Source organism: Bos javanicus, chromosome 25 (assembly GCF_032452875.1).
Source record: "Bos javanicus breed banteng chromosome 25, ARS-OSU_banteng_1.0, whole genome shotgun sequence".
In the NCBI taxonomy this organism is placed as follows: Eukaryota; Metazoa; Chordata; class Mammalia; order Artiodactyla; family Bovidae; genus Bos; species Bos javanicus.
Window position 1 is genome coordinate 35,871,048 of NC_083892.1, and position 10,375 is coordinate 35,881,422.

General features: G+C 49.1%; 1 protein-coding gene across 4 annotated transcripts; it reads right to left on the bottom strand.

Moving 5' to 3' along the window:
* Positions 1-751: 751 nt before the first annotated feature.
* POP7 (POP7 homolog, ribonuclease P/MRP subunit) lies at positions 752-10,014 on the bottom strand. Of its 4 annotated transcripts, none has more exons than XM_061402102.1 (2): positions 9,907-10,014; positions 752-1,434 (listed from the first exon to the last, which is right to left on the bottom strand). In XM_061402102.1, exon 2 carries the CDS (start codon positions 1,422-1,424, stop codon positions 1,002-1,004), a length of 423 nt encoding a protein of 140 aa, XP_061258086.1. In that variant the 5' UTR covers positions 1,425-1,434; positions 9,907-10,014; the 3' UTR covers positions 752-1,001. The 4 variants fall into 4 exon arrangements, with proteins under 4 accessions (XP_061258086.1, XP_061258085.1, XP_061258084.1 ...); XM_061402101.1 differs by lacking the exon at positions 9,907-10,014 and adding an exon at positions 1,606-1,862; XM_061402100.1 differs by lacking the exon at positions 9,907-10,014 and adding an exon at positions 1,688-1,770.
* Between the last annotated feature and the right edge of the window lie 361 nt (positions 10,015-10,375).

Here is a 10,375-nt window from a genome sequence, read left to right on the forward strand (position 1 = left end):
ATATCTATAAAAATGCCAACAAAATATTACCATGGAAGTTACTTTTTACTTGATTTTTAAAAAGGTTTTGACCTAGTAAATCAAGACCCACATATGGGTCATCAACTGCTCTGATAAACATTGCTTTAGACGACTCGTTTGATAAATACGAAAAACCAGATCCTCCTAGAAATATCCAAGCAAATAAGTGCTTATGACCTGTGTGCCCAGTAAGTCAGAGGGAAGGCTTTTCTTTCCCACTTAGAACAGCCCAGCCACAGGGTGTGAAGGGCTCTGAACCACAGCTGTTTAGAACACTTTGGATCCCCCAGGACCAGGGATCAAATGAAGCCGTGTCAATCCCTCCCACAACCTAATACAAAGGAGGCTCCATCTTTGTGTTTCTCTCTCCTTAAGCCCTCATCCTTCCTGTGCCCAGGAACTACCAACAGAGAAGCTGATAGTTTCCTCACACACAACTAGACCCCAGCTGCTTGCCAGCAGGCAGGAATATCTACTTATTCTCTCTGCCTTCTTCTGCAAGGATGAAATATTTTAAAACAAACACTGGGGCTGTCAGGCTTCTGCACTGCACTAACGTTTGTCTTATGTTGCAGTGTCTGTAGGACAATTTATGTTCTTTCTATGAAAGCAGGAAACACCAGGGTTCCCCTCCTGTATCTAAATCTTTGTCAAGTTTCTTCCTACTCTCCTCTCCAGAATTTACACAGGGGAGAGGCAGTGCAGCGGGGTGGGTGGCCAGGCAGCAACGTAACTTGAAACTTTTTATTGTACAGGACAATGGCTACAGACCACAAAGATCCAGGAAGACCCACTGCTTGGGCCCAACAAAAGACGGTAATTGCCCTCTCAATTCAGAGTCCTCCGGGCTGCCAGCGGATGGGCTTTTTCCTACATGGCTCTGGTTGAAAGATCCATGACAGTACTCAGGACAAGAAGAGCCACATCTGAGCCCCAGCTGTATGGGGATGGGTGGATAAGGTGGGCCAGCTTCATCTCAGTTACTTGGGCGTGACCCTGAAGACACGGATATGGATGGCAGAGTTGTTGCGGATCCGGGTCAGCGGCTCTCGTGAGTCAGTCTCCGGTTCCAGCTCATCGACAAGCTCCACGGTGGAGGTATTGGCAGCCACTTGCAAGGACCCGAAGCTGCCCGCCTGCAGTTGTAGGGCAATGTTGATGGCTCGGTTGATGGCCAGGCCCAAGCCGTGAATGTAGATCTCACTGCATGCGTTCTGACCCCGCGCCCCTCCGTCCAACAGCTTCTGGCAGCGGGCCAGCTGCGCCTTAAAGTCAGTCTTCATGTTGACATAGATGTCATTGGGCCTCCGGGGCAGGCGGTGGGGAAGCCGCTTCCGCAGGGTGTACTCCACCGGGTCCAGCTCCGCCTCGACGGTCCCGCGGGACTCTCGGTTTTCGGCCATGCTGTGTGCCCTGGCACGGGAAAGGGACGAGATCAACCAAGGGTGAGGAGCGACCCACGCTTCCTTCCCCACCCGGTTTCCAGCCCAAAGGGTGCACCCGGGCGGGGGCGCACTCGACGCCCCTCTTCCCTCCCACTCTCAGTCCGTTCCCACTCAACTCCAGCTCCCGCAGCTCCCCTACCCTCAGTTCGCGGACATTCATTACAACGCTCCCCACCTCGGGTCCCTCCACCGCCCCCTTTCCCCAGCACTCCAGCGCCTACTCTCTCCAGTCCCCGTGCTTTCCACGCGCACGCGGCCCGCTCCCCTGCCAGGCCAGTCGAGCGTTGCGCCGACTGGCCGGAGGAGGTGGCGCTGCCCGCGACCACCAGGACCCCAGTAGGGAAGAGGGGCGCGCCACACAGACGCCGGAATGCTGAAGCCCTGTAGGCGCGGGGCGTCGGAAAAGGGTGCCGAGTGCGCACGCGCGCCCGTCCCCCCCTGCCGGGGCCAGGCCTGAGGGATCCACGAATCGCCTTCCCGGCCTGCGTTCTCCCCGCCCCTTTCCTCAGAGCTGGCAAAACCGCGCGATGTGTTTGAATAACGCGAGGCTTCCGGGGCTGACGGGATCTATCACGTGTACGCCTCTTAGGCGGGGCGCGGAGGCGGGAGGCGTGTACCAAGTCCGAGTCCGGGGAGGATCTGGGTAGGGCAAGTTCTGGCTTTTTGCGGCCAGTCCAAGTCCCCGGTTCGCGAGGGTGGCTGGCGGGGGGCGGGCGGGGGGCGGGGGGCGGGGGGGGGGTGCGGTCCCCAAGGAGAGAATAGAGGAGAGGAGACTTTTGTGGGGGCTTGGAGAATTTGGGAGTCAGGGCCTTCCAAAGATGGTAGGGAGGGCGCCGAGTTCCATAGAACGTGATCGGGAAGGTGTCTGCGTCCGTCGCAGTTCCTCGGGTCAGGAGGCGTGGCGGAGTTGGCAGAACCGACTTCCCGCCCAAGGTTCGCGTCGCCCAAAGACCAAGAGCGGGTAAACGAGTACCGAAGCCCGGTCCTTGTGGGAGGACAGCGCTCTGACACCCCTCTGCAGTTCACGGGGAGCCGTCTTCCCATTCCTCTGGCAGGGCTGACTCTAAGGCCAATCGAGGGCTATGAGCCGTTGTGGTTGAATCGCTATGAACTGCAGCTTGCTAGGCTTCCTTGTCCTTCACTATCTCCGGGGGCTTGCTCAAACTTATGTCCATTGAGTCGGTGATGCCATCCAATCATCTCATCCTCTGTTGGCCCCTTCTCCTGAGCCGTAGGCCTCCCCCTCCCAAGCCTTCACAGCTTCCTTGTGGCCCCCCCTGACCCACCCACTCGCACCCCTCAACTGCCTTCCAGCTCTTCGGTCACTGCGACCACTTGGGAGCTGGGACGTACGCCCCCTGGCGGGAAGGGCAGCGCAGCACTTGCGGGGATTGGTGGCTCCCCAAGACCACTGGGAAGGGGCTCTCTGCCCACATTGGTTTAGCTTTTGGAGAATTCCATTCGAAAATGAGTCAGACCTGCATTGGAGACCTCAACTACTCTCCTCGGAAGTTTCCTCATCACTCAAATAGGGATGACAATTCCTATCTTGCTACCGAGTTTCAAAACCCAATGTAACCGTATAAACTGTAAACGTACACGTGTGAATTGGCATTTTTATGTACCCCCAGACCGCTCTCTTTATTGCCTAGGGTGGAGTTTGACCCCAAATAACTAAAGGTTGGAAAGAGGCCAGGCTCTTGCGAACTTAACCTCCCAGCACCATTTAAAGCCTGCACTTCTTTTAAGCTTCAGATTCTTAGGTTTGGTGGCGTTTATTTGGGGGTGAAGAGGAAAGGCTGACTACAATGTCTCAGTAGTGACATCCGAACTGAATTTTATATATATATATATTTGGTTGCCTGGGTCTTAGTTGGGGCACATGGTTCTTTAGTTGCAGTATATGGGATCTAGTTACCTGCCTGGGGATGGAACCCAGGCTCCGTGCATTGGGAGTGTGGAGTCTTAGCCACTAGACATTCAGGGAAGTCCCTGAACTGAATTTTGATGGGCAAACAGGAGTTCTTCAGGGAACCAAGGAGTTTTCTGGAATCACTGAACACTTTTTAAAAGATGGCTGCATAATCTGTTTTCACCTCAAGGAACTAGAAAAAGTAAAGCCAACGGGAAAAGATGGGAGGAAATAAAAAGAGCAAATGTCAATGAAAGTGAACACAGAAGTAAATTCAAACTATAAGCTGGTTCTTTGCAAAGATCAATAAAATTAGTAAGCCTCTAGCAAGACTGACACAAAAGAAAGAACTAGAGAAAGAAGACTCAAATTACGATTCCCAAAAATGAAAGAGGGAATAGCTTTAAAAACCCCTTACGTTATAATATACTTAGAGAATAATACTAACAACTCTACATAGATAAATTCCACAACGGAGATAAAATGGAGGCATCCCTGGTGGCTCAAACAGTAAATAACCTGCCTGCAATGCAGGAGGCCTGGGTTCAATCCCTGGGTTGGGAAGATCCCCTGGAGAGGGCATGACAACCCACTCCAATATTCTCGCCTGGAGAATCCCCATGGACAGAGGAGCCTGGCAGGGTACAGTCCATGGGGTCGCAGAGTCGAACACGACGGAGTGACTAAGCACATACTGGCAATAAGCAATCAGAAGCCAAAATTTAAAATCATTTACAATCATTCCAGAGAGGGGGGAAGAGGGTGCAGGAAAGGAAGGAGAGGGAAAATATTTACGTATAAGTCTAACAAAAACATGTACAAAATGTGTATGCTAAAAAATACAAAATGCTAATCAAAGAAATCAAAGAAGATCTAAATTAATGGAGAGATAGACCGTGTCCCTCTATTGGAAGTCCAAAATATGTCAGTTCTCCCAAAGTTTCATGCAATTCCTATGAAACCCCAGCCAAAAGTTTTAAAGATGTAGATAAGTTTATTGTAAAATTTATATGGAAAGGCAAGGGAAGTTAAAGCAACTTTGAAAAACGAGAAGTTGGAATCACACTACCCGATTTTAAGACTTATTGTCTAAACACAGTATCAAGACAGTGTGGTATCTGCCAAGGAGCAGGCATAAAAGTCAATAAAATGGAGTAGAGAACCCAGGTTCACACAAGTACAGCCAGCTGATTTTTAACAAAGGTGCAAAAGCAGCTGAATGGGGAAAGAATGAGTCTAATCAGCAAGTAGTGCTAATTCAATAAATAGGCAAGGAATTGAAATTGAACCTCAGCCCAATGCAAAGAAATTAACATAAAATGGATGGTAGATCTAAACATAAAATGTAAAATTATAAAACTGTTAGAAGAAATATAGGGGAAAAAAAGTCTTCATGACATAGTCAGGTAAAGAGTTCTTAGATACAACTTCAAGGGCACAATCCATTAAAGAAAAGAATAAATTGTACGTCATCAGAATTAAAAATCTTTTCCTCTGTGAAAGGCCACCCAGCCACAGTCTGGGAGGAAAATACCTGCAAGTCACATATCCAACAATGGACTTGTCTCCAGATTAGAGAACTCTCTAAACTCAAGCATTTGAAAACAATTAGAAAATGGGCTTGAACAGAGGGTTCTTTAGCAAACAGGTATAAGGATGACAAATAAGTGCAAAAGATGTTCAACATCATTAGCCATGATGGAAATGCAATTAAAACCATGATGAGATGCCACTCCCCACCTATTGTTTGTTCTGTTGTTTAGTCGCTAACTCCTGTTGGACTCTTTTGTGGCCCTACGGACCGTACCCTGCCAGGCTCCTCTGTCTATGGGATTTCCCAGGCAAGGATACTGGAGTGGGTTGCCATTTTCTTCTCCAGGGAATCTTCCTGCCCCTGGGATCAAACCCAAGTCTCCTGCATTGGCAGGCAGATTCTTTACCACTGAGCCACCAGGGAAGCCCTTACCCCCCTATTAAAATGTCTAAAATAAAAAATGTTGGACTTTCCTTATAATATCAATAACCTCAGGTATGCAGATGACACCACCCTTATGGCAGAAAGCGAAGAGGAACTAAAGAGCCTCTTGATGAAAGTGAAAGAGGAGAGTGAAAAAACTGGCTTAAAACTCAGCATTCAAAAAACGAAGATCATGGCATCCAGTCCCATCATTTCACGGCAAACAGATGGGAAACAACGGAAACAGTGACAGACTTTATTTTATTGGTCTCCAAAATCACTGCAGATGGTGACTGCAGCCATGAAATTAAAAGACGCTTGCTCTTTGGAAGAAAAGCTATGACCAACCTAGACAGCATATTCAAAAGCAGAAACATTACTTTGCCATCAAAGGTCTGTCTAGTCGAAGCTATGGTTTTTCCAGTGGTCATGTATGGATGTTGAGAATTGGACCATAAAGAAAGCTGAGCGCAGAAGAATTGATGCTTTTGAACTGTGGTGTTAGAGAAGACTCTTGAGAATCCTTTGGACTGCAAGGATATCAAACCAGTCCATCCTAAAGGAAATCAGTCCTGAATATTCATTGGAAGGACTGATGCTGAGGCTGAAGCTCCAATATTTTGGCCAGCTGATGCAAAGAAATGACTCATTGGAAAAGACCCTGATGCTGGGCAAGATTGAAGGCAGGAGAAGGGGACGACAGAGGATGAGATGGTTGAATGGCATCGTCCATTCGATGGACCTGAGTATGAGCAAGCTCCGGGAGTTGGTGATGGACAGGGAAGCCTGGCATGCTGCAGTCCATGGGGTCACAAAGAGTCGGACATGACTGAGCGACTGAACTGACTGTGGTCTAGTGGTTAAGAATCTGCCTGCCCATGCAGGGGACATGGGTTCAGTCTCTGGTCCAGGAAGATCCCATGTGCCACAGGACAACTAAGCCCATGCACCACAACTGCTGAAGCCCATTGGCTCTAGAGCCCATGTGCTGCAACTCCTGAAGCCAGCACGTCGGAGAGCCTGTGGTCTGCAACAAGAAGCCCCCACAATGAGAAGCCAAAGCACCACAACTAGAGAGGAACCCCCACCTGCAACTAGAGAAAGCCCGTACTCAGCAAAGAGGACCCCGTGCAACCCCAAATAAAAATAATTAAAAAAAAAATTTGACAATAGTGAGTGTTTATGAGAATGCAAAGAAATTGGATCTCTCATACACTGTGGAAATCTTCAATGGTCCAGTCACTCTGGAAAATAATTTGGCAATTCCTTCTAACACTAAACTCACACTCACATGACCCAGCAAGAGCACTCACGGACATTTACAAACTCGTACATGAATGTCCACAGCAGTTTTATTTGTAATAGCCCCAGATCCGAAACAATCCATGTGTTTTTAAATGGGTGACTGGTTAAAGTGTGGTACATCCATATGATGGAATACTACTCGGCAATAAAGTTGGATCAAGGAGACTTGTTAGGCTGCTGGAAGACTAGAAACATCCTTGAACAATACTGGGCTGAGCAGTTCATGGTTTACTGTGAAAGGCCAACAAGAGGAGCGAGACAGTGTGACCACTGCTCAGCAGGGAACATGTAGAGGCTTCAGTGGACCCTCAAGGACGCGCAGCCAACATAACCTTGGGGGATGCAAGGTCTTCCAAAGGAAGCTAAGGCTAAGGCGCGGCAGGAATATCTGGTAGTGGGGCACAGATCCTGTGCAGTTCCTGGAAGGTCTGAACTCTAGGAGAAGGGGAAGTCGAAGGAACCAGCAGAGGACTCAGAGAAGCTGGTGAAGTAGGAGGAAAACCAAAGGAGTATGGTGATATGGAAACCAGGTGAAGAAAGCATTTCCTGGAGGAGGTAGTGACCAGATTTATCAATGTGGTGATTTTGCATTGGTGACTTGACAAGCATTTACACTTGATCAACCAAAGAACTTTGCTTAGGGCAGCAAGTAATTTTGAATACAATAAATTAATTGTAAGGCCCATTTTGTCTGATAATTAACAATAAGCACTGTTAAAGAGCTATCATTCCATTACTCAGGCTGCCTGTCTTTTCATGATATCTAAAATGTTTTCGAAACTCTGACATACAGATAAATATAAAGGCTTGCAACTTAGGTGGGTGAAGCCAGGTATTGTAACACAGTGATTTGACACTAAGATGGTCCTTACGTTTTTGCATTTCATGGAAGGCAAACACTGCAGGGGAATCTGCCATTAGGAAAAAAGGCAGAGAGGTTGGCTGTTTAGTCTTACTTGAGACCTCCCTGTCATCTTAATTAATCATCTAACCGTATCTCTGTTTAGTTCAAAGCTTCCAAATTTAAAAAACACAAACCCAGATATTTCACAGCACAGTACCTGAATAAACAAAAATCTTAGGTCCAAGTGATTTCTTCATTCAGAAAATTTTCTTTAATTTTGTATAGAAAATTCACAGTTCCGATTTATGTCATTTCGCAAAGAGGCTGCGTATACAATTCAACTTCCACAGTGTCACCAGCAGCAGAAGCATTCCCACTCTACAGCTGGGGCATAATTACTTGGCCAGGATCACAAGCTGGTACACAGGGAACCACTCCCAATTTTCCACCCTGGAGTCTGGCATGCTCTCCCTAGGAAAGTACTCCTCCTCAATCAAAAGCATTTTCATGGGGACTTTCCTAGTGGTCTAGTGGTTAAGACTGCACTGCCAATGCAGGGGGCACAGGTTTGATCCCTGGGCAGGGAACTAAGATCCCACTTTCTGTGGGGTGAGGCCAAAAGATTAAAAAAATAAAATCATGCCAGCAGTCAAAGCCCTAAACTTTAAGTTCCTCTTTGCTTCTCATCCAACAGGCAATCCAGGCCCTCTTCTCCCATCATCCTGGACTGTCACTATTCTAAAGGCAATGCCCACTTTTCTCAAATCTACCCAAATCCTGCCCTTCCTGCTCGACACAAGTCACCACTTTCCCTGACTGCCTCCACTTCACAGGAATCCCTCTTTTCCCTGTAGCATTTCTCTACCATAACTGACAATCTCATGTTTGCTAATTAATAATTAAAACATGCTAAAGTGGAGACACAACATAGCAACAACAAAAGTTTGGGACTAAGAAAAAACAGCTGCCATAATTGAGAACCTTTTTCTATGAGAACTTGACCTGAGATTGGATTCTGCTGATACATTTTCATACAGTATTAACAATTTGAATATCCTGGGCTCAGAAGGCCCTGCTGCTGCTAAGTCGCTTCAGTCATGTCTGACTCTGTGCGACCCCAGACCGCAGCCCACCAGGTTCCCCCGTCCCTGGGATTCTCCAGGCAAGAACACAGGAGTGGGTTGCCATTTCCTTCTCCAATGCATGAAAGTGAAAAGTGAAAGTGAAGTCGCTCAGTCCTGTCGACTCTTCGAGACCCCATGGACTGCAGCCTACCAGGCTCCTCCGTCCATGGGATTTTGCAGGCAAGAGTACTGGAGTGGGGTGCCATTGCCTTCTCCGGTCAGAAGGCCCTACTAGCTAACATTTGTGAAGTGCTTGCCCTATGCCAAGCATTGTGTTCCAGCACTCTACTATAGAACCCAGAGACTCAGAGATTAGCAAAGTGCCCAAGGCCAGAGTCTGGAATGGATGCAAGCCCTCACCTTTTATTAAAAAATATAGTTATTTATTATTTGGCTGCACCGGATTTGGGTTGCAGCCTGCTGAACCTTTAGTTATTGCACGTGGGATCTAGTTCCCTGGCCAGGGAGTGATCCAAGGACCCCTGCATTGGGAGCAGGGAGTCGTAGCCACTGGATCACCAGTGAAGTCCCAAAAAGCCCTCGCTTTAAACAGTTGGATTTTCAGCCTCTGAGCAAGCAGCTTCACTGACTACACTGAGACAGGAATCCTGATTGCAAGAAAGTCAAGGGAACTGAAAAAAGCGGTCATGAAAACTCCAAGTGCACAAAAGCCTGGGGTGTACTCCGTGCAAGAACAAAGGGCCTTCCTGGTAGCTCCTGAGGTCCGCGATCCGTTTTGGCACAAGACAGAGGGCTCAAGTTCCAAGTTTGAATTTACCTCTCCCGGTCCTGAGAATTACATTGTTTTTGGTAACGGCTGTTTTAGAAAGCTGGTAAGTAAGACTATACATTCTGGAGTAACTTCCAAAGAAAACGGTGAAAACACACCCAAAACTTTTTCATCCTAAAAAAAGTTCAGGAATCGGAAAAGTCATTCTTGAAAACCTCCTTTTTAAACAAAGACGGTGTCAATCTACTTCTTGTATTTGCATAGTAGTTTCTCTCTTGCCAAAGCCTCTCACACGCACCTATTTTAATTCTTTCAGCACTCTGGAAAGATAGTGGAATGGGGGCAGGGGATAGGGCAGAGAAGATCCTCAATACCTTACTATATAATAGAATCTGAGGCCCGGTAGCGTTAAAGCGTTAAATCCTTTGCCCCCGAGGTCTAGGGGGCCACTCAGTGGAGGAGTCAGATGCAAATTCCAGATCTCACCAGCCAGCGCTGCCGCGGACAGTTTCTAAATCATTCGGCTCCTCGTTTACTTCATACACCCCGGGATATCTGATGAACACACCTCCGGGTTGTATGTGGTCTCCTTCAACCCAGGCGGGCTTCCCGGAGGAAGCCGACCGTCCGAAGAGTGGCGATGCCGCCAGCGGCGGCCTTCGTCGCGATGGTCGCGCGTCACGTGCCGGGGGCTGCCGGGGAGCACTCCCCGGGACACTCTCACCCCCCCAACCCCGGCCCGCGGCAGGCCTAGTCACGTGAGGAACCGGGCTCCCGGGTCACGTGCCGGGGTCGGGGGGGTCCGGGGGCGGCGGGCGTCCGGGCCGTGCCCGCCGGGCACGCGGGGAGCGCGCCAGGTCGTGCGGGTCGGAGCGGGCCGGAGCCGCAGAGGGGGGCTGTGGCGGCGGCGGCGGCGGCGGCGGCGGCGGGGGCGGCCCCGCGTCCGCGTCACGTGGTGCGAGGCGGGCAGCCATCTTGCTACAAACACAAACAGAGAGGAGCGGCCGCCGCGGGAGCGCCAGCGCCCCCACCCCCGC

What these genes read in the sequence shown, in the direction of transcription:
- POP7 (XM_061402102.1), bottom strand. Translation starts at nt 1,424, where the DNA reads ATGGCCGAAAACCGAGAGTCCCGCGGGACCGTCGAGGCGGAGCTGGAC.